The sequence below is a fragment of the Arachis ipaensis genome, chromosome B3 (assembly GCF_059453495.1).
Source record: "Arachis ipaensis isolate K30076 ecotype BB chromosome B3, ASM5945349v1, whole genome shotgun sequence".
Taxonomy (NCBI): domain Eukaryota; kingdom Viridiplantae; phylum Streptophyta; class Magnoliopsida; order Fabales; family Fabaceae; genus Arachis; species Arachis ipaensis.
Window position 1 is genome coordinate 4,152,902 of NC_142438.1, and position 23,472 is coordinate 4,176,373.

At 27.4% G+C, this 23,472-nt stretch overlaps 2 protein-coding genes across 3 annotated transcripts; one reads left to right on the forward strand and one right to left on the reverse strand.

Moving 5' to 3' along the window:
- The first annotated feature begins 5,626 nt into the window (after positions 1–5,626).
- LOC107632357 (uncharacterized) lies at positions 5,627–8,252 on the forward strand. The gene is made up of 3 exons (XM_016336046.3): positions 5,627–6,095; positions 6,829–6,972; positions 7,661–8,252. The coding sequence occupies exons 1-3, from the start codon at positions 5,688–5,690 to the stop codon at positions 7,904–7,906; spliced, it is 798 nt and encodes a 265-aa protein (XP_016191532.1). The 5' UTR covers positions 5,627–5,687; the 3' UTR covers positions 7,907–8,252.
- An 8,932-nt stretch (positions 8,253–17,184) lies between these two features.
- On the reverse strand, positions 17,185–20,694 carry HERK1 (hercules receptor kinase 1). Of its 2 annotated transcripts, none has more exons than XM_016331864.3 (2): positions 20,120–20,694; positions 17,185–20,011 (listed from the first exon to the last, which is right to left on the reverse strand). In XM_016331864.3, the coding sequence occupies exon 2, from the start codon at positions 19,923–19,925 to the stop codon at positions 17,421–17,423; it is 2,505 nt and encodes an 834-aa protein (XP_016187350.1). In that variant the 5' UTR covers positions 19,926–20,011; positions 20,120–20,694; the 3' UTR covers positions 17,185–17,420. The 2 variants fall into 2 exon arrangements, with proteins under 2 accessions (XP_016187350.1, XP_020973476.1); XM_021117817.2 differs by having other exon boundaries at positions 17,185–19,683; positions 20,120–20,364.
- Positions 20,695–23,472: the final 2,778 nt, after the last annotated feature.

A 23,472-nucleotide genomic window follows, 5' to 3' on the forward strand; every position in this document is an offset into this window, starting at 1 on the left:
TCAACTCTCTCTTTATATACAGACACCGCATACTGAATAACTATTATTATAAAAAAAGATGCCAAATAAAAAAAGTTCTATTGATGATATTTGAGATAATTTGCTCAACATTTTATTATCATCACTTGGTCAAACATAGGTATTGAACTAATAATTTATTTTAAGTTTAATTATTTGGTCGGTTTTTATACTTTACTAAATTTTTAATTAAATTTTTATATTTTTTAATTAGGTTCATATACTATATTAGATTTCATAATTAAGTCTTTATTTTAATAAAAATGTTAAAACTAATAGAATATTCTTTTAAATTATATAAAATATTCAATCAAATGTTAGATATATTCGTTTTGTTTAACAGAATATTTTATTAATTTCAACATTTTTATCATGACAAAAGCCTAATTACAAAATCTAATATATATAGTACAGTATAAGAATTCAATTAAATTAAATATATAAATTTAATTAAAAATTTAATAAAATTATAAATACATATAGAAATAATTAAATATTTATGTCACTCACGACACTATAATTATGACCTCAAACATAACAAACATAGGCATTGAACTAAACATATACAATTATATTATATTATATATAATTATATTATTTTATATGATCCTAACTCAGCTTCAATTAGGAATCCACGAAAACAAGCTAGTTAAAAATAATTCGTATCAAGGTAATGATTAAAAGGAGAAAGAAATTACCTGGTTCAATTAATGAAATAATTTTTTCAAATGCAAGTGTGTCTTCTATATTGTCACATGGAGTGTCAGGAGTGGAGAAAGTGGTGGTGGGGTCTTACCACGGTTGGGTTAGATTAGATAACACTTATATATCTTAAAATATTTTAATTTTGTAATTATATTTTTTTCATATAAAAAATATTAAAATTAATAAAATATTTCTTTTAAAAAATATATTATCAAATATTTAATTAAATTTTTAATTATAGATACTTTTAATTTGTAAAAAAATATTTTATTAATTTTAATATTTTTTATATTAACAAAAATTTAATTATAAAATTAAAAATAATTTAAACACATAGCTAAAAAAAATATAAAGATTTAATTATAAATTTGATAAAATTATAAAAATTAACTGATTAATTTTTTTTTCTAAAATACTCTCTTTTTTTCGTCAATTTTCGTCAAATTCATTGAAAAATTAAAAGACAAAAAGAAAAAAACATAAATTTCCACAGATAAATAAATAAGCCAACTATTAGTATTAGAAATACATGACTACTCGCATAAAAATGTTTTGTTTCGAAGATAATGATTAATGTGTTGACATGTATCATAGTAAATAATTTATTGTCTTTATGTAAATACATCTTTACGTAGTCACCAAAAAAAAAAAATACATCTTTACGTGAATAAATATCTTATAGATTTTTGTATTTTTTAGAGTAAGTCTTGTGATTAAGAGTGTTGAAGAATTTCGACTATATATGTGGCAATATATCTGTATAAAATAATAAACATAGCAAGTAAAAAAAAGCGTTAGAATGGTGGTTTTTATGGTTTACTTTAGGAACTATATTAAAAATAGCATACAAAACTTGAAATTTAAAATTATCACAAAATTAAAATATAAAAAAGAAAATAAACAAACATGTTTGAATTCAATAAAATCCCCTTAAAATTCGAAAAGACGTCTAAACTCTTTTGAAAATTTTCGGAAAATAATTACAAATTGCACTACCAACAATGATATATCATGAGTGTAAAAACAGGACGAGTAAAGTATATTTTTTATCTTTAAAATTTGTTAAAAATTTTAAAAATATTTTTAAATTTTATTTTATTTTAATTTTATTTTAAAAATTTTCGATTTGCATCAAATATATCTTGATATTTAAATTTTAAAAAATTTAAAATTAATTCAATAATAACTTTATAAAAATAATTTTTAATATAAATAAATCAGACATAATTATTATATATTATTGTTAGATTTATTTAAATTTTTTTTTTAAATTTAACTATTAAAAATAATATATTTAATGTAAATCGAAATTTTTTTAAAATATCCGATCGGATTCAATATATAGCCGGGTTTTAAGCTGGATTTCCATATGCATTACCGACTAATACTACTGTTTACAAACTGTACTTACCATTTTTTAAATAAAACCAAACTATGACAAACTGAAATGGGAAATTATTCTTTCTTAATTTGTCGTTTCTGTTTTCTGTATACATATTATATATAGTGGTCGCTAGAACTATTCCAGTCACAATTTCACAAAAGACAAAATGATGCAAATGAAAAATCCCCTTTATGCTTATATATCTTTGACCATTTTTGGGGAAATTATTTCATTAAAAAAAATTAGAGATAATATTTTTTATTGATATTAATATTTTAATTTAATATTATATTTTTATATTATTAGAATTTAAAATTTAAAATTAATATTTATGATTCAAAATTGATTAATGCCATAATGTTTTTAATATTATGTATAAAAATATATTTATTGACTAAATATTAGTCTCAAATAATAAATTTTATTAGTTAGATAGCATTGCACCTGCTTGAATTAAATCTCGTGATTATATATTTTTGATCTTTTAATCATGTTTGTATTTTTTTCTCACGGTATTTTTAAGATTGACAGGTTCAAAAATAATTCACTGCGGATCAAAATTTTATTTAAAGATTTATCGTTGTTGAATGAGTTATTGCATACACATAAAATTCAAACTTTTGACACTAGACCAACTCAATGTTATCATGTTTATATTTGTATATAAAGGGTATATTATATATAGCCTAATGTAAATTAAAACCCATATATAAACACAAAAGAAATTAACATAATTAGATAGTGTTTACAACTTATATATATATATATATATATATATATATATATATATATATATGTGTGCAAATATTTGATAAACAAAATTAGTCAAAAGTAGTAAAATTTATTTTATTTAATATTTATTAATTATTACAATAATTAATGAATGTTAAATAAGATAAGTTATAATTTTTTTTGTTTTTCTAATAGTATCGATACATATAATGCAAGAAACAAAAAAATTGAATTTGTCTTATTTACTATTCATCAATTATAGTAATAATTAATAAATATTAAATAAGACAAATTCTAACTATTTTTTATCTTTTTCTATTATCAAATATTTTTGTTATTATACGTAAAGAAAAACATAATAAATTAATTTTTTGTTATCATCCCAGTTCCTATTTATGGTCCACCTGTCATAAAAAGTAACTCCATATCAGCTTTTGCGTTATAAACAGTAAATAGGAACTCAAAGCATCTCTCTCTTCTCTATTAGGAGGAACTAACTTTAGTCCCTGTTGTGGTCCCACTTAATTAATTAATTAAAATAATTAAAAGTAATGTAATTAATTTTTTTGAATAATGTAATTTAAATTTATAAATTTAAAAATAATTCATTATTAAAAATATTAATATTAAATAAATTCATATATAACAATAATACACAATATATAGAGGGGTTAAATATGGAAGAAAATGGAAAATATGGTGTTTGTGAATTTTGATTTTGCCGTTGGAATATAGGAAATTGATTATTATAAGGAGCTTGAAAATTGAAATTAGAAAGATTTTGTGGATTTGGATTTTGAAATGTATTCGGTAGTGTGAAGTTTTGATTTGGAACTTTGAGAGTTTGAGGTTTGAGATGGTTGGGTATTTGGAATTTGAGAAAAGTTTTGTAAGTAATTGAAGAAAGAGTTGAGTTGGTTTGGATCCATTTTTTCGAACAAAAAATAATATTAGCAGAACTTTGATTTCGTAAATTTGGAAGAAGATGAAGAAGAGTAGTAGAAAGTGTGAGAATAGAAGTGTATCTAACTGGTATATATAGAGTAACAAAATATTAATTTATTAATAATAACAGTAACATAGTAACAGCTAGTTTCCAACGACTAATTTTGTAATGGCTAGTTTTACAACGGCTAATTTAATATAATAATATAAATAATATTCAATATTAATTATAACATAAATAATTAATATAAATCATTAATTAAATAAAAATTCAATTATTTAATTTAATTAATTATTATAATTATTAATAAATTAACTACCATTTAATTATTATTTAAATAATTAATATAAATTATTAACTAAATAAAAATATAATTATTTAATATAATTAATTAAAATTTTATATAATTATTTATTTAAATAATAACTTGCCAAATGACAAGTTATTATTTGTTACTTCCAGTTTCTATTAAGAGAGACTTTACTCTATTGAGCTTTGTGCAAGGACCTATTTCATTTTGCTCCAAAGGGAAGAACTCAGAAAAAATTGCATAGGCACTCCCCATTGGAGTTGCTCTAAGCAAACGGATGGTCGTGGAAGCCAAATAAGATATCATCATTATTCTATTTCTACTAACAAGTTGATTATACATGGCTATTATTTCCCAATTATATTAAGCATCATTCCAAATCATAGCTATAAAAATAAAAGAGAATCAGTTTGACTCGAACAGAATTATAAACTTTGTGAAAATCAATGAATCGACCGGTTCGATACAAACCGCATAAAAAAAACCGGCGAGTTCAAGATGCATCTACACAGTTTAATTTTGTGTGTCTATGGGTTAGTTTACTTTAATTAACACTTTACGCGTAACTCATTCACATGCATGCAATATTTGGATGACCTACACAACTGTGTACATTAATTCTTCGTATAATTATTTTTATGTAAAGTTATTAATTAAAATTATTAAATAATAATTTAATTAAACATATCAAATCATCTAATAATTCTTAATTAAAAACAACCTTAAAACAATCTAAAATTCTAACCTAGTTTTTATATATGACTGGAAATCTGGAATAGTGTGAAGCACCGGAATACACAAAAGACAAATTAGCAAAGCAGTAACATATATCAGAGGAGTCATCTCCCATTTCCCATTTCAATTTGTCTTAATTTGTTTTTATTTAAGTCATGGATACGCCTTGCAAAACAGAATTTGTCGGTAAATCCCGTAATTAAGCCCACTTTGAAAACAAAATTCTGATTATTAACAATAGTGACGGTGATTACATAGGGTCTAAAATGTGATATCTGATTAAGGGAAATTAAAATGGTTAAAGGTAGTGTATGTTTATTTTTAGGTGAAATATAAAAATAAGGTGAAAACTCAGGTGCATTGAATTTTACATGAAGTTGATAGTTGAAAGCTGTTAGATGATTTGATTGATTTGACTAAATTTTTATCTCTCAGTTATCAACTTCACGTGAAATCGATTAGACCTGAGTTTTCATCTTAATTTTTATATTTCTGTAAATCATATATATATATATATATATAACCAAAAAGAGTCCGAGTCCGACAGATGAAACAAGAGAGAAGGAAGGAAGCTAAGTCAACTCTTCAATTTTGCTATAAAGAAGATGACGTCATGTTCCACGTTCCTTACCCCACACCTCTTTCTCCCCTTTTCCCTCAATAATAAATAATTTTTAGAAAATTTTTATTTTTGTTTGTTTCTGCATCTATTATGCACTACACTACTATACACTGAGCACTGAATATGTAGCGAGTACTCATATATAATAGCTTTCATATTCATTCACTCACTCACTCTTCTTTCTCTTTCCTTTCTAATTTGGAGTAATAATCAATCATTGAATCCCCCACGCGCCATGTATACACACAATAATAACTGTAACGGCACATTCTGTTACGCCAATAACGACGACCATTTCCATCACATGATAACGGCAATGCATTCGTCGCCGTCGAGCGGAGCCGCATCTCATCAATGGCAATTGATGATGACGAACCAGTCGGAAGCGAGCATGAGCGCAAGCAGCGGGTGTAGCACGCCGAGTTCGTTGGCGAGTTGCGGTGACACCACTAGTCAGCGCGTGAGCGCCACGAAGATGCACAAGAGCGTGAGTAGCCACTCGCTGTTCTTGCAGAATAACAATAGCAGTGGGGTCCACCAAAACCGTAATCAGTTGTATCCATCCTTCTCTGCTCTTTTCTGCGAGTTTCTTAATTCCGATGACGCTCCCGTTCGCAGGGTTTACAGCACCGGTGATCTTCAGGTACTTTCATCTTAATTCTCAACTCATTCAAACACTATAGCTAATGCGTGAACATGTGTTGTGTTAAGCAGGATAAATAATTTAATTATTTTTAATTATTATCTTTATGTCTTTGTATTATTACTATTGTATTAAAGAGTTCAGATTTGATAAACTGTGGAAACTCAGTCACCTGAAATTACCAATTGAGAATTGTTAGATAATAATTTAGTTAAATCTATTTAATTATTCAACAATTCTCAATTATTATTTGAGGAATGTTAGGGGACCAGTAATTTGTGTGATTTGTAGCCATCAAATAGCCATCAAGATAGTTTTAATAGTGTGAGATTGGTGTAAGATTTTATCCAATGATTCACTTTTCTTTACTGGTTACATGATAGCCAGAATTTAACAAAGTTGCTGGCCCCTAGACTATTTTTATATGAAGTTAATTGTATCTAAATTTTTATCTTAATATATTTATAACATAAATTTTTTTACACAATCATCCAATTATATTCATTCTCTTAATGAAATCTCGTTATATAATTGGATGCACATCTCTGTCATTTTATTAAAAGTTAAATTCTTATATTAATAGATCTTTTGTGTAATAATAATAATATAAATTTAGTGTTAGTTAAGATGATAAATAGTATATGCATAACTAAATTCTATTTATTTGTTTGAACATTTTGAAGAAATTAATTAATGGAAAAAAAATGCAACATTATTGTTATATGATGAGCAGGAAGATACTTCACTATCAAGTGAGAGTAGTATGATAATAGAAGCAATGAGCAGAGCCAGTCCCTATAGTCCTGAAGAGAAGAAGATAAGAATTGAGAGATACAGAATCAAGAGAAACCAGAGGAACTTCAACAAGAAAATCAAGGTTATTATTACCTTAATTAACACTTTAATTTATTACTATTATTGATGAGTCTCAAAAACATAAATATATATGTTCCATCAGAATCTATCAATGACTTTACTAAAAAACCAAAATAATTAAAATTTGAGACTGACTTGGACTAATTTAATATAAACAGGGTTTTTGTGGGGCTAACTTATCATTAGTATTTTTCTACAATAACATAAACTCCAATTTGATTATTTTTTCTTCCATCATATCATGCTAAAATCATAAGAGAATTGAAATGGAAGGAAAACAGTGAAAGTTTGAAAAATTTTCATATTCATAATGCACAGTAGAGCCATCTATCCCTGCCGCCAAAAACATATCTTAAGATTACAGATACATGGTTCTGATTTAATTTAATTCAAAGTGTTAGTGACTCATATATAGTGCATTGGTATTACAGCAAAACCTTAAATTTGTCACATTTGAAGCATCATACTTTTCTGGCAAATTATTTGTCTTCTTCTATGATATCATAGCATTACTATTAAATCAGTGGAAATTAAGGATCAATTCACCATATTGCACAAATTACTGTACCACTATAACACCACTAGGTAGAAATGTGTTACATATTTTGCAATTTTTGTTTTATTTTATTTCGTATACTGAGTCGACACACACTTCATTTAAATTGTTCTTTTCTGGAAATCGAATCAAGTATGCTTGTAGAAAAACATTGGCGGATAGCCGGCCGCGAATCAGAGGACGATTTGCGAAGAATGATGAAATTGTGAGAAACCCTCCATCACTTGAATGGTGCCAATTTGGTGCTGCTGGGGAGGAAAAAGATGAAGAAGATGAGAATAATTGGGTCAATTTATTTGATTCCTTAGACCCTGCAAATGTTGCTGCTCATCATCATCAAGAGCAACAAGATAGTTCCCCTTTCAGTGTATTCTACTAAAATATTTGAATTTGCATGTCAATGAAGAATCACTATAATTATTTGTTTTCTATTTCCTCCCTTTTTTTTCTTTCTTTCTTTGTTAAAGAGTGTTATTGTTGTGGTGTGAGCCTATAAACAAATTAGGTAATGTAAATATGGTTTATTTGAATCATGATGTGACCATGTGCAATTCTAGACTTGATATAATGTAGGATGAAGTTTTAATTTTCAATGCTTTTTGTTATATCTCTTTATAGATGACTAGCTAGGCCTCCATCATGATCATCATCAGTAGCAATGTTATTGTAATATTATTGGATTAAAGAAATTTAACAACATTGTTTGCCTCTTGGGGGTTTAATTTTATATGTGAAGTATTTATAATGTTATCTTATCGACTTATCCTATTTATTTTGTTCAATGAATTTGTGGGAGCTGAATAGGGGCGGAGCCTCTCACAAAGAAAGGGGGTAATGACTCCTCCCAAATCTCAATTTTTTTTTTTATAATTATATATAAATTTTAATTTAGTCTCTTTTAAAATATTTATTTTACTTATTTATATGTAGGTATAAAAAGGTTTAGAGGGATAGGAGTAAGGTAATTGGGGATTGGTGATCATCACTTGATTTAGGGTAGATGCTACCTTTTTTGAAGTGAAATTGGATATGATTTTATTCACCACTAGACCTAGATCATTTGGGTTAAAAGCATGTGATAGAGCTTCTTTATTTTATTTATCATTTAATTTTACTACTAACTAACATGAGATATAAAAGAGAGTTTTGTATATACATGGTGCATGCTATCATGGAAAGAAAATAGTAAGAAAAAAAAAATAATTTGTGTTTATCAGTAGTTGGATAATTATTACGTAAGGTGTGTCATTTTATTTTTTTTAATATTTTAAAATAAAATTAAATATTTTTTATTTTTTGCACATCAATTTTTTTATCGTAGAAATATATATATATATATATATATATATATATATATAATATTTTTCTTTATCTTTTAGTTTAGACACATTAAATGGGTGAATTCACCTTATTTATTGTATCTAATTTCACTTAAATTTTGTAATAAAATGGACAAATTAAAGTGTGTGAAATAGTGAATATTTCAAAACAATTTCCTTATTCTAAAAGCAAATTATTATTTAAGATGGTGAATGCCCACTTTCCTAATAAATCAATCAAGTCAAGAATCAAAATTAAGTCATTTCTTAACAATATATAATAATATTTGACATTATAAAGAATGCCAACTTTTTATCAGAAATAAATACATAGTGCAGAAAAGAGTGAGGTGGAGAAAGCTAAGCCAAGTAGTCCTTCCAGATTTTTTGAGCTTGAGAGATAAATGTAAAATTTTATGGTATTAGCGAGTAAAGAAAAATTCTCACTATTATATGGTCAATAATATTTATCATTTCACAATTTGGTTTGTGATTATATTATTTTTCATATTTATTAATTTATTATTAATTTGTAAAATAGTTAATATTTAAATGTTAAATGATTTGTCATGTTTACATATAATTTAGATGGATTTGACATTGGCCAATTTATCAACATCGAAATTTATTTAAACGTTTAATTTCATAAAAAATATTTTAATAGAATGAAGTAATATAAATGATTATATTTTTAATATTGTATCTAAAATCTTTCAAGTTTCCAGAAATATCTCAAATCTATTGGTTGCTTTTTTGTTATAGCGGGTAGGGCAACCTGTGAAATATTTTATTGCAAACTTTATAGTTTGCTTTCTTTATAAATGATTAATTTAAATTCAAAAGCCGCTATGTTTTCAACTTTTCAATAATCATTGAATATGGAGACATTGATTGGCGCTAAGGTTTTGAACCCTTTGTTCTTTAAAGGTTATAAATATAACAATATTAATTTAATTACTAAATAATATAATATAGGGTCTAAGCCTCTAAGATAAGAAACATACATACAAATAAAGGTGGGGTGAGGCTCTATTAATCTTTGTCAGCCGGCGCTGTGTTAGCCACTATAGGTTTATGGGAGCCATTTTAAAATCGGAAAATGAAAAATAATGGGACAAACCACTGAAATAAGTCAAGGTGATCAAAAAATTATACGAATAAGTCAAATAAAAAATTAGTTCATGAATCAACTAGTTCACATTTTTATATAGTTCGAATCACCCTAATTCAAATTTCATTTACATGTACTGATTCGAATTACCTACACATGTACACACCCACTAATTCGAATCACGATGATTCGAATTACACACAGATACGTGCACATAATAATTCGAAACACACACATAATAATTATTACTCGAGAAATATATCTGTCCAATTCGAATTACTATGTGCACGTGTCTGTGTGTAATTCGAATCACTCTAATTCGAATTAGTGTGGGTGTAATTCGAATCAAGTTGATTCAAATTAGTGGATATGTGCGTGTGTAGGTAATTCGAATCAGTATGATTCGAATTGCATGTGGATGGAGTTCGAATTAGAGTGATTCAAACTATATAAAAATGTGAATTGGTTGATTCATGAACTAATTTTTGATTTGGCTTATTCGTATAATTTTTTTATTCTCTTGGCTTAAATAAGTGATTTGTCCAAAATAATGGCTAAATTAAATTAACCAAATATCTCATTACATATTTTTTAAGACAAACTTTTTTAAATGTTTGTTTATATAAGAATCTTTTTAAATAATTGATAATATAAAGTTCAAATTTAAAGGTGCTGATAAACATAATTATGATTTGGATCCTTTAATTTTGGTTTATATAGCAATAATATAAATATTGCACATTAAGATTGTGTTTGTGAATTTTGGTATATATAAACAATCACTTTGCTCCTCGAAAGATTTAATTTTTTGATAAAATGACCTAGAAAAAAATACTTTGACCTTTCAAAAATTATCTTATAGTGTGATAAAATGTACAATTATTTTATTTATAAGTGAGAAACAACTCATACATTATGATCATATTTTTAGGAAGATTTGATTAATCATTTAAAAGTTATTTAGAAAAATTGAGAAAAAAAAAATCGATTTTTAGATCCATTTAATTTTCAGTTTTATTCTCTTTACCATTTTTGTAAAAAAGATCAACTAAAAAAAGTTATCTAATATAAAATTATAAAAATTAGAAGATGGAAGAATCTATTTTTTGTGGTCAAATTTGTAAAATACCTTATCAGAATTTGATATCTAATTTTTTTTTTACAGCATGTCATTCTATATTTCATATATTTTGTAGAGCAAAAATTTTTGAAAACCAATATGTCATTTGTTTCATTCGATGTATATGTGATAAAAAAAAAGTTTTTTTAGGTCAAAATAGTAATTTATTAAAGTTTATAATATAATTCATTTTCTCTTTTCTTCATTTTTTCTCTTTCAAAACTCTATTGCACAAAAGAGCTAGCAAAATCTCTCATTAGTGACAAAATTTGAAGTTTATTAGAACTCACTTTTACCACTCACCACAAAAACTTATTCACTCATATATGTCTGAAGATGATCATTCTCAAGGAATATCCTTATTCCTTCCCCACACTGTTAATTCTAAATCTTGGAACCCCACATTCTCAACTAGCAACAATAAATAAATATTATATTATATTATATTATACAACTATGTCATATATATATACAAAAAATTAGTTATCATAATCTGTCATTAGTATAAAATATATATTAAAATATAAATATATATTAAAAATAAATTAAATTATATATATATATTTATACACAAATATATTAATGACTAATTTTAGTAGTTGATTTTAGTATATAAATAATATTTTTTAATTTTATATGTGTCTGCAGATAATGGATACCATGATACTCAGCTGCAATTTATGAATAATAATGCAACGCCTAGAATGTTGGAAAAGGCTTTATTTCTCAGTCATCATGATGATGAACATCCAAGATAGAGTTGTTAATTAACGCAATAACAAATGCTAATAAATAAATAATAAAAGATTGATAGGAAGAATTAGACTAGAGAGGGACCGCTTCCAAAAGTAGAACAAAGAATTACATGCCTAGCTGCTACTACTACTAATAATAAAGCACAAATTAATGTTATATATGTTGTATAAGCAAAAAGGATGAAAGTGAGATGATATGGTGATAACAATAATAATAACAAAGAATTTCATAGGCACATGGCAAGCAGTACCATTACATTATTATTCTTCTTCTTATATAAAAATGTTAGACAATTAAATTTTTTTTCTAATCGAATTTAACAGGTCAAATTTATATATGTGTATTTTTTTTTTATATTTTTTTATTTTAATTGTCATTATTATAATTATGGTTATTATCACTATTTCTTTTTTTTTATCTTTTTTTTTTCTCTTTTTTTTATCATTTTTTTTGTTTGATTTTTTTTTACTCTTTTATTATCATCATCATCATTATCGTTATTATCATCTTTTTCTTTTTAGTTAAATATCACACAATTAGTTTAACAATAACAAAAAGTATACTATACACAAATTTTTGGTTAATAACACAAAAAATCTGTTAAAAATGACATTGAAATTTTAATAAATAGTACAAGAAATCTTTAAACAACCATAGATCTAAATTCTTAATTCACTCAACCAATAAAATACATTCAAATGTGTTTTAAAACAAAAAATACAATAATTTGTTACAAATGACATAGGAATGACTATAATCTTATATATGAATTCAATACCACTTAATTAGTTCAATGATAAAAAAAATTGATTATAAAATGTTTTATGTTATAGTTAAAAAATTTCAATGTTAAAATTAAGAAATTTATTGTGCCATATTAAAAAATAAATTATACAAATTCAAAACTCTCTTCTTCTTGATCGTGATCTTTTTTTTGTTGTTTCACATTCTCATAATTCTTTTTTTTTATTCTCTTAACAATAACCTGTGTCATGGTCGGTGTCAAAATTAAGAAACTTCATGTATCGCAGTTTAAAAGTTTCGGCATTATTTATAATAAATTTTACACAATTCAAAACTCTTCTTCAAGAATCTTCTTCTTCTAATCTTCTTCTTCTTATACATTCTCGTGATTTTTCTTATTTTACCCGTTTAACAAGAATCTATGTAAAAGTTAAAAAATTTTGGTATCAAAATTAAGAAATCTTATGTGTCACATTAAACAAATTTCGGTGCTACTTTTCTAGATTACTTATGCTCAATTTAAAATTTTTCATCCTCTTCGTCCTCTTCTTCTTCATTATTATTATTATCATATTATTCTTCTTATTCTTTTTATGTTACCGATTCATAATTATTCTTGTTTTATCCACTTAATAAGAATTAAAAAATATAAAAAAATACTGTGCAATAATCAGAAGAGGAGGAGAAAAAAAAAAAGAACTGTTGTAACAAAAGAACGATAATGAAAAAGAATCATACAAAAAAAAGAATATAAAAAATAAGAAGTGCGTGATTCACATACACGTTGTATGAATAATTTTGGTTAAATTTGCTAATTTAATTGACAAAAATACTTAAATATATAGCAGGACTATTTTTTATAATTTTCCAATACAACAATTTTTTTTCATTTTATATCTAGATGAAAAATTAGCCCCATTTTTTTTGTAAAAATATCAACTAATTATATGTATAAAAAAATCAACTACCTTAGAGAAATATAAACTTGGCGTTAATTTTTTGTTTCGCTATGCTACTATAAAAGAATAGTTGATTCGACTCTGGCAAATTTGATCAATTTTTGTGATTGAAAAATGTGTGTAATAATATGTATAAATATATATAAATATCGATTATAATATGTATATATTAAAACTAGTCATCAAAATTTGCCACAAATATAAAATATATGTTAAAATATAAATATATATTAAATAAATTAAAACACATATATATTCATATATAAATACATTAGTAACTGATTTTAATGATTAATTTTAATATACGAATAATATTTTTGTATAAATATATAATGATTGGGTAATTAATTTTTGTATTCGTTAATAATTTTTTTACAACAAATATAACATCCTAACAATATATGTCCGTATCTTCTTAAATAATAAATTCTCTTAAGCATCCTCATCACTACTATGAAAAATAAGCAAGTATGAAATCTAGAGGAATGACTGTTTTTGGGTCAACAATAACAGGGGAATGCTAGCTAGGCATGTTTTTTTTTTTCCTTGGAATGCTAAGCATGCTATGCTGGAGAACAATCACGGAGTTTGTTCAATATTGTTTTGGGCTGTTATTTTTGTTGACTGATTGTGTTCCGAAACATGTTTTTGGACCACTATTCGGTTGTTCTACGATCATTTTTTCCTAGTATATACATATATAAATTTTTTCTTTACCTTGTATATACATATACATACATAAATTTGATAGAAATACCATCACTTTTTATTAAGAAAAAATATAGGGTACTAATATATTATTTGTCAACTTATTACTAACAATAATTAATTATTATATTTTAAATATATGTATAAAGAGACACATTCAGAAAATACATATATAAAGACACTTTCATTAAACACAGTCATAAAAAAAATATTTTTATTAGACACATCGACAAAAACACTCTCATTAAACACAATCATAAACAAGAGTTGGCAGAAGTTGGCGGCAGAATGCTATTGGTAACATAGGAGAATTGTTTTATTAATATTAGCCAACTTTTTGTACCAATATTTTATTTCAATCTCGTCAAATATAACAATAAAAGATACGAACGGCATGAACAACATTTTGAAAATCAGAATTATATCTAGAGAAAGTTTAGGGGACAACACTTTTGTTAAAATCTGACCAGCACTTAACCATTAAGGGAAAAATAATTAATCCTACACTATTAGATCTCATCTCACACCATTAAAAATATTGATGATGGCTAATTGATGGCTAAACATCACAAATTCTGCTGTCTCTTATCACTCCTCATATATCTAATTAATTCAAAAGTTAGGTTTTTAAATTAAAATTAATTTTTCTATTTTAACTTATTGTTTAGATTTCAAAAAACCATTGTTTTCTTATATTTTTTCATTTTCTTTTTATACTATTATAATTTAGAATTTAAAATTTTAAAAATATTTAGGAGACAATAAAAATCAATCCAAAGTTATTTGATTTTGTATTGATTAACTGTAATAAATGAATAACATTAAATGTAATACATGTGTGATTATAAATGTTGCATATATATATATAGATGTTAAATTAAATTAAATAATTTATTATTATTATTTGCTTAACATTACCATATGATTTAGGATTTATAATTGAATATTTAGAATTTATATTCAATTAAGTATTGATAAAAAAATAATAAATTTTATTGGTTATGTATCATTGTTAATAAGCATTTTGGTTGGTTTCCTTTCTTAACTTCATTTGAATTGTAAATTTATTTAACAAAGAAGTAACTTGACAATTAATAGCTGAAGAATGAATTAACAGCATTTTTCTTAATAATTGCTGTATCCCAATAATAAAATGGAATATGAGGCATTTCATATTTGATTAGGAACATTCAACTCATATAAGAGTGGATTATTAGGAAATGTAAGAAAGTGTAAGGAAGTACATGTATTATCAAGATTTAGACCAAGTCAAAATCTATTTAAGTTGTTGTGAATTAGTTTGTTACATGTATTTTGAAGAGGAAGTACAAAAATTGTTTTTATGAAAAGTATATGGCTATATGCTAAGTCAAGACGTTTACACAAGTCATATACATAATTATTTATAGGAAAAGTATGTGGAACCAAAAGGGAATCAGCCAAAAACTAAACAAAATCATGTTAATTTAAATTAATAATTAATTTTAAATTTTTTAAATTCAAAATTAAAAAAATTTAAAATTAATTAAGTAAACCTAATTAAAATCTATAAAGCCTTTCTCTTCTCTCACATTAACCTACCCACCTCCACACACAAACCTCTCTCTCTCTCACCAATGTTGCTGGAGGTGCCGCCACGTCCAGGCCTGATCTCATCTGGCTCTCCCATGAATCCTCCTGATCTCATCTGGCTCTCCCATGAATCCTCGTTGAGATGCCTTAACCTTTTCGGCGAAAGTGTCCCAGTCCATCTGATGCCGCTCCACGAACAAAGTGCTAAGCCTCTTGGCATTTGGTCTGATAGTTCTTTTGTGACCCATATACCTCCTTCGACCGGCAAGAATCTTGGCCATGTTGCCATTGTTGTTAGTGACAAATACATTGCTTTCATCGCACACAATGTAGTCAATAGCAAGGCGGGTTTTTTTTTTTTTAAATGAAATAAGACTTTGTTGATGTTGAATAAAACAAAGGATACAAAATTAAACAATTTTATTTTCTGCAAATTATACGATTATAGAATTATAAAAAAACATCCATTTAATATGGAAAAAAAACATCCTAATACTTAACAAAAGAAACATCCAATTATATTTTAGCAAAAATAATTAAATATCTATAAAATTAAAAAAATATGAAATTTTTATCCCATTTGCAATACAAAAAAATTCGAAAAATATATAAAATAACATCCATTTAGCATGAAAAAGAAACATTCTGATACTTAGCAGAAGAAACATCCATATATATTAATTCGTAAAGATTTTGAATTCACCCAAAGTTATTTGGCTGATTTTTGGCTAATACCCTTTTGGTTCCCTAGCATTGCTCTTATTTATAGGGAGAATTAACACATGCAAAGTGTCATGTACTCCCAATAAAAAACCAATATTCACTCTAATTAAAAAACACCTTTAACACATTTGCTCGAACATTACCAAAACATAATCACTCAAAAGTAGCTGCTAATCCTGAGTTCGTTGTTTACCTTCCAACATGAGAATTAGGTGATGATCTTCTGCAACTACTACTTTCTCTCTGTTCGTTTTTCTTATTTTTTGTGTTCTTTCTTGGTTCCCAGGTAGTTAGGATCTGAGGTTTCTCTCGCTCGAAACCTTACAGTAGGAGTGAGCGCTAGTATTCCCATTCCGATAGCAAGACATTTCTTCATCTCTGTTAGTTTGAACCCCTTGGTGTTTCATATTGATTCAGCGTTAGATGTTGACTTGGTCTAAATCTTGATAATACATGTATTCTCTTGCAGGAAACAAGTACCACTGACGATTTTCTTAGTTATTATTTATTAATTAGTTCTTAGCACCCAAATGATTTAGAGAAATTTAACTTTAGCTTATCTTGCTTATGGTAATTTTTTTTGGATTTCTCAATTTCCCATAATTTACTTCACAAAAAGTATAGTTGAAGGCATAAGAGAAATACGGTAACACAACTTTGCTTTCATTATCAACATAATCCACTCCAAAGCCCCACAAAACCATATACATAAACATAGTAAGGATGTGTTGTTAACTTGTTACTAATTGAGCAAAATATGCTTGGTAGACTTGGTCTTTTTTTACTTTATAAATCTACGAAGTGCCTCAATTCCAAAAAACATACTAAGAAATGCAGGAAATGCAAAACTTATAAAGACGTGTAGAATATATATTTGAAAGTCATCGCCCTTCAGATTTCACCAGCTGTGAGAACACCTTACTCATAGAAACACCAGAAAGATCATTAAGGCTTGGAAATTCAAATTGAGCGGCCGAAACGCTTTCTTCGCGGCTAAAATTGTTGATCTGGGGCGAGAGATCGCCGATCATGTTGGTGCTATTTTCTTCCGGATCACCTTGAAAAACAGCCTCCTGAAGTTGGAGAGCATACTCTAGATTCCACAAGACATCTCCTATAGAAGGCCTATCAACACCGAATTCAGCTAGGCATTTCTCGGCTGTTTCGCCAAACTTCCTGAGAGAATCCGGTCTTATTTTCCCGGTCAATGTAGGATCTATGATCTGTTCCAACTGACCTTTTTTCTGCCACTTCAACGCCCATTCTGCCAAGTTCACCATTTCCCTCGATAGGGAAGGGTCTATGACCGGTCTTGCACAAAGAACTTCAAAGAGTACCACCCCAAATGAATATACATCTGACTTCTCAGTTAGTTGTTGTCTTCGGAAATACTCCGGATCAAGGTATCCAAAGCTCCCCTTGACAGCTGTGCTAACATGAGTCTGGTCAATTTCCGGACCAGTTTTTGATAGCCCGAAATCAGCTACTTTCGCCATAAGGTTCTCATCAAGTAGGATGTTTGCAGACTTCACATCGCGGTGAATTACCGCCTTTGCATAGCCGGTATGAAGATAATGAAGTCCCCGAGCAGCTCCTATGCATATCTCAAGCCTCTCTTTCCAACTCAAGCTTGGAAGACCGGAACCATACAAATGACTCTTAAGAGTTCCCTTCTCCATATATTCATAAATCAATATCATTTCATTCATTTCATCACAATATCCAATCAGTGACACCAAATGTCGATGCCTGAATTGAGACAACATTTCGATTTCAGTCCTAAACTCGGCTACACCCTGTTGCGACCGAGGATTCCCTCTCTTAACTGCAACTTTAGTTCCATCACTCAATTCTCCCTTGTATACTTTGCCAAAACCACCTATGCCGATAACCAAATTCTCATCAAAACTGTTTGTAGCTTCCTGAACAGCCAAGAAAGGAATGCGGTAGCCACAATTTGTGGCCGCACTTGCTGTTGTGCCATTAGAATATTTACTTCCTATGGTGTGAGAAGTTCCATCATTGACAGATATTGGAATCCATGTTTTTGAATGTCTTTGCTGTGCCAACTTCCTCCTTTTCATGTATATTACAAATAAAACTCCAATCAAGACAATCACACTACATGCCCCGAGAATCGAACCAACTATCACCCCAACTTTCTTAGAATTCGAACCAGAACCACTTGTTACAGGCACCATTGTAGCTGTACTAAGACTGTTCATAGAGTTGTTCATTTTCATGATTTCCAGCCCATTCAATATGGCATTAGGATACTCTGTATTTGTCAGTGATGGACCGATACTCACACGAATTCGGTTGCTAACAGTTGGGAGAGTAACCAAATCCTTAAAATATGGAGCAGCCAAAACATTATTAGTTTCTGTACTGAGATCAAGATCCTTGGCAGCATAAGAAGAGTCAATGTAAACATTGAAATAGAGTTCATTAAGACTTCTACTGATTACATCACAGAAATGAAGCCTAAGAAAGTACTCAAATCCAGGATCCACATCAAACTGCCATGTCACATTGAAAATAAACCGGGGATCGTACATCGAATTCATCTGTCTAAGAGTACCATAGACAACTGGTGGAGCAGTGTTTTCGGTTGGCCCACCTTCTGTGTACTTAACAGCAGCAATGTTTGAATTACTAGTTGCAAGGTTTGAGTTTATAAGGAAGCTCTGATCCGGAACCCAAATTCGTTGAAGGGTGTCATTGTCGGCAGAGACTTTGGGACCACCCATGTTAACCCTGTAAACAGTCTCTAATGCTTGTGAATACAACCCATAATAAGGTGCTAATGATGGTTTTAAGGTGTAAGCATCATCAACAATGAGGTCATCTGGAACTGAAACAACTTCAATTGCATTGACAAAGGCTATTGAGTTGTTTGATGGCATGAAAGTGATCACAAATGTGTCTGAGCTCACATTCAAAGAGAACTCCTTCATAACAGGATTCTTCTGGACACTGAAGTTACCAAGAAGTATAGTATCTTGTCCGATAACAGCAAAATTTGCAGTACTCAATTTGTACTTTCCAAAATCAAATGGAAAGAAATAAAGCCTGATCCAATGTCTCCCCTTTTGGTTAATAGGGAACGTGTACTCAGAGGATCCGACGAAAATCCTCGCCGTCCTATAGAGAGGGGAATCACCATTTAAATTCAAGGTATTAGCAAGAATGTCTTGATTGGTGGAAACCAAATTCTTAAAAAAGCTATCTGCTGCGAAATTTCGACTACCTACTGTAGTATTGGAAGGTGATCCACAGTCTATAAGGTAATTATCTATAGGCACAAACTTTCCAGCAGAACAAAATAAGGGCAAGATTGACAAGGCACATGTTAATAAACCAAGTTCTCTAAAACTCCACATCATAGTATCCAGTTAGGAATTCAAACAAAACCCCAGTTTTTCAAGTTGCAGCCTTGTAATTTAATCCTAGGAAGAACACTTCATTCACACTGGTACATGCAATAATAGAAACAAATGAAAAAGAATAATAAGGTTCTAGTTTCTAAACTACTAAACTAATCTGAAACTGCAATAGTAAGTAGAGTGAAAGATGGCACCTTTAAATTTAACGGCTTTCAGCTCCTCCATGGTGATGATGATGATGAACACAAGGCAGATAGCACAGAAGGCACAAATCTGGAGTACTCTTTTGTTATTTATTTTGAAAAGGATTGAAAGTGGAAATGGTAAAGAGAGAAGATCACGATCACAATCACAATCACAATCACAAGCATGTTCAACAAGAATCTATATATGAGAGGACAAGCTGGTATGGAAAAAGAAACTTAACACTGACAACCTTAACTTTTCCCTTTCATAAATATGGTACTAGTACTAGATTCTTCTATGCACTCAATTTATTTATTATTTTATTTTTAAACAAGCAGAGGGGAAAAAAAAAAACAAAAAGCAAAACTGCAAGAGAGTTCTGAAGAACATGGTCAAAGGGTTGGTGGTACAAAATTGAAATCAAATACTACCAGCTAAGACTACTTCTGAGGTGATTTTGTGTGAAGAAATATCAACAAATTAAATAAAATAAAAGAAGAGGAAAGAGAGAGAAATGCAATAAGGTAAGATAGGTGAGTTGGTAATAATGATATCTGGCTGGGAAAGCAATAAAAGATGTGTTACTGCTAAGTTTTGTAACTTGTTATACAATGAACATATATAAACGTTTCATTTTCATATCTTCGGTTGTTTTTGGACTTTGGTTTACAGTTTTGCACTTTGCAGCCTTTGACCAGAAAAAAGAAAATAAAATAAAAATACAAATCCTAATTTAAAATTTAACCTTTTAAACTTTTTATTTTAATTTTAAAAATTTTAAATAGGTTCAATATTATTTTACAGTTAAATTTAATACGAACAATTAACATATTTAAGAGTCAATATAACATTCGATTTTAGTATATAAAGAAAATCAGATTATTAATTATCACTAATATAAAAGTTATTTCGTTAATTATTCGAATTAAATTTAACGATAAGACAATATTAAATTTATTTAAAAAATTTTAAAACTAAAATAAAATATTTAAAATATTAAAAACCAAATTAAAATTTAATCGAAATATTGAACCACCAAAATATTACTTTACTCTTTATTTATAAAGGAGGTTGGTAAGTAAAATATTAACATTCTTCAGATGTTGTAAAAGAATGAATCCAATGAAGTTACCATATAATTATAAATGAATGTGTAACTAATGTTTAAAATAATGCATATATAAAAATATATAAATATTCTTTAAGACTTATGATCATTATTATAAAAGTGAATTTCATCAGTATGTCTGGTTGAGATGCATATATAAGTATTACTAAAAAATTAAAGTTATATTTTTTTATATTTTAAATAATAAAAAAATTAAAAATTATTATATGCAATGTGTACTAAGATTAATTATTATATATATTTATGTATAAATATATATATGTATTTTAATTTATTTTTAATATATATTTTATATTAATAACTAATTTTAATAATTAATATAAATATATACACCTAATATAATTAAAAAACATTAACTTTGGTAATATTTTTTGGAACGCCATAACACATACTAAAATGCACGTATTGTAAAAGTCGAAGATTACAAAGATAAGCAATTCTTATTCGAAGGAGATAAGGTAAGGTGATATTTTTATTGGAAAATGTCGTGGCATGCAACAATTATATTATATGTCGTATAGGGAAAGCAACATTTTTTTTAAAATAATTGGATTGCATATGGTTTTCTGAAGCGCAATTAATTTTTTCCCTTTAATTCTGAACCAAACATTCGTAAATATATATTTTTTAACAAATTTGTTCTGAATTCTGATCATTCCACTATCACTATTATGAGAAAGCTAATGGAAATAGTTTCTACCCAGTTTTTTTAACACTTGACAAAATTCAGTGTGATTTCTTATTTTTTATTTTATTTTTTATCTTTAATTTTATAAGTGAGATCAAAAATAAATAAAAAAGATAATAATAAATAGTTAAATTAAACATTACACACTATCCAGTTTTTTTTTCACTGAAAAGGATCTACCCCGAAAACTAATAAACAAATAAATAAAAATATTGGTTGCAATGCCATTGGTGAGTAGTGGACCATAGTAGAAGCATGCATGCTATAATAATGCCATTTGTTCAGGGCAAAGAAATAACGAAAGATAAGCATGAGATTCTAAGATAGTGATGACACTTTTTAATTAAATATCGTATGGCCACTTTCATGCATTTTCCAAATATATAATTGATAATTAATCTGTCTTCACTCCACATCAGTTCTCACATTGTTTTAATGTTTTCAGTAGCCTGGAAAAAAAATTGTTTTTTTTTTTTTTTTTTCATTAAGATTAGATCACATCGGATCAGATAACATGTGTGTTTCGACTTTTATAGACTTTAGGCCAATAGTTATTATGTTAAGGGTTTGGTTAATAATGAATTTTTTGAGAGTTATTAAAAAAAATACTAAAAAATAATTCTATGATGAAAAAGTTGTGTGAAAAGAATAAAGAAGAGTATGTAAATTAATTTTAAAAATTAATAAAAAAATATTTTTTTAGTTAAATATATATCTATCTATTTATGAAAATAATTTTTTATCTGTTCATAATTTTTTCTCTTCATCATAACATACACCAACGCTAAAAGCCTAAAAGTTAAAAATAATTGAAATATTTTCATTCGTTATTGCAGAACATAAAAAATGAGGTGTATGCTTGGCAAGAGCTAAAAGTAGATTGTGGATTACCCTACAATGCTATACCTTCTTGGACAAATTGTTATTTTATTTCTGAAAATTTTGAAATCGTTATTGGGTATTATAATCAAAATAAAGGAAATATTTCTCATCATTATGTATAATCTTAAATATATCGTATGTTATTGTATATACACTGCAGTTATTGTAAACAAAATAAATGTATTGAAAATTTAATTTTTTTGTGTTTCTAATAAAAATGTTTTTAATTTATAACTTTAACATATTTATAGGATACAAGATAAATATTTTTGTTCGTTTTGTATAAATAGGTTAATGACTAATCTGTTATAAAATTCATGAGTTATTATATATATAAGATAATATTCAAACTTCCTAATAATTGTTTGAAGGTGAAAACTCAGGTGCAGTCGACTTCACGTGAAGTTGATAGCCGAAAGGCGATGCATTGAAGATGCTCCTGGTCGAGTTAGTTTTTTTTTTGGTCAGGTTCCAGGCTAACAAAAAGTCCAGACCACAGAAAACCAGAACTCCCAACCCTATGCACGACCCAATTTTGGACCCGGCGCTGGATGCATCCTCCTTCCCCAAACTTTTGAATCTTATCTTCATGCCATTCGTTCCCTGTATCTACTCGCCGGAGCTTTCACTTGGGTCTTCAACATCGTCACTACTATTGAGTC

Coding starts and splice junctions, on each gene's coding strand:
- HERK1 (XM_016331864.3), bottom strand. CDS start 19,925: ATGATGTGGAGTTTTAGAGAACTTGGTTTATTAACATGTGCCTTGTCA.
- LOC107632357 (XM_016336046.3), top strand. CDS start 5,688: ATGTATACACACAATAATAACTGTAACGGCACATTCTGTTACGCCAAT. Junction 6,096..6,828: donor ACAGCACCGGTGATCTTCAG/GTACTTTCATCT, acceptor TATGATGAGCAG/GAAGATACTTCACTATCAAG. Junction 6,973..7,660: donor ACTTCAACAAGAAAATCAAG/GTTATTATTACC, acceptor AATCGAATCAAG/TATGCTTGTAGAAAAACATT.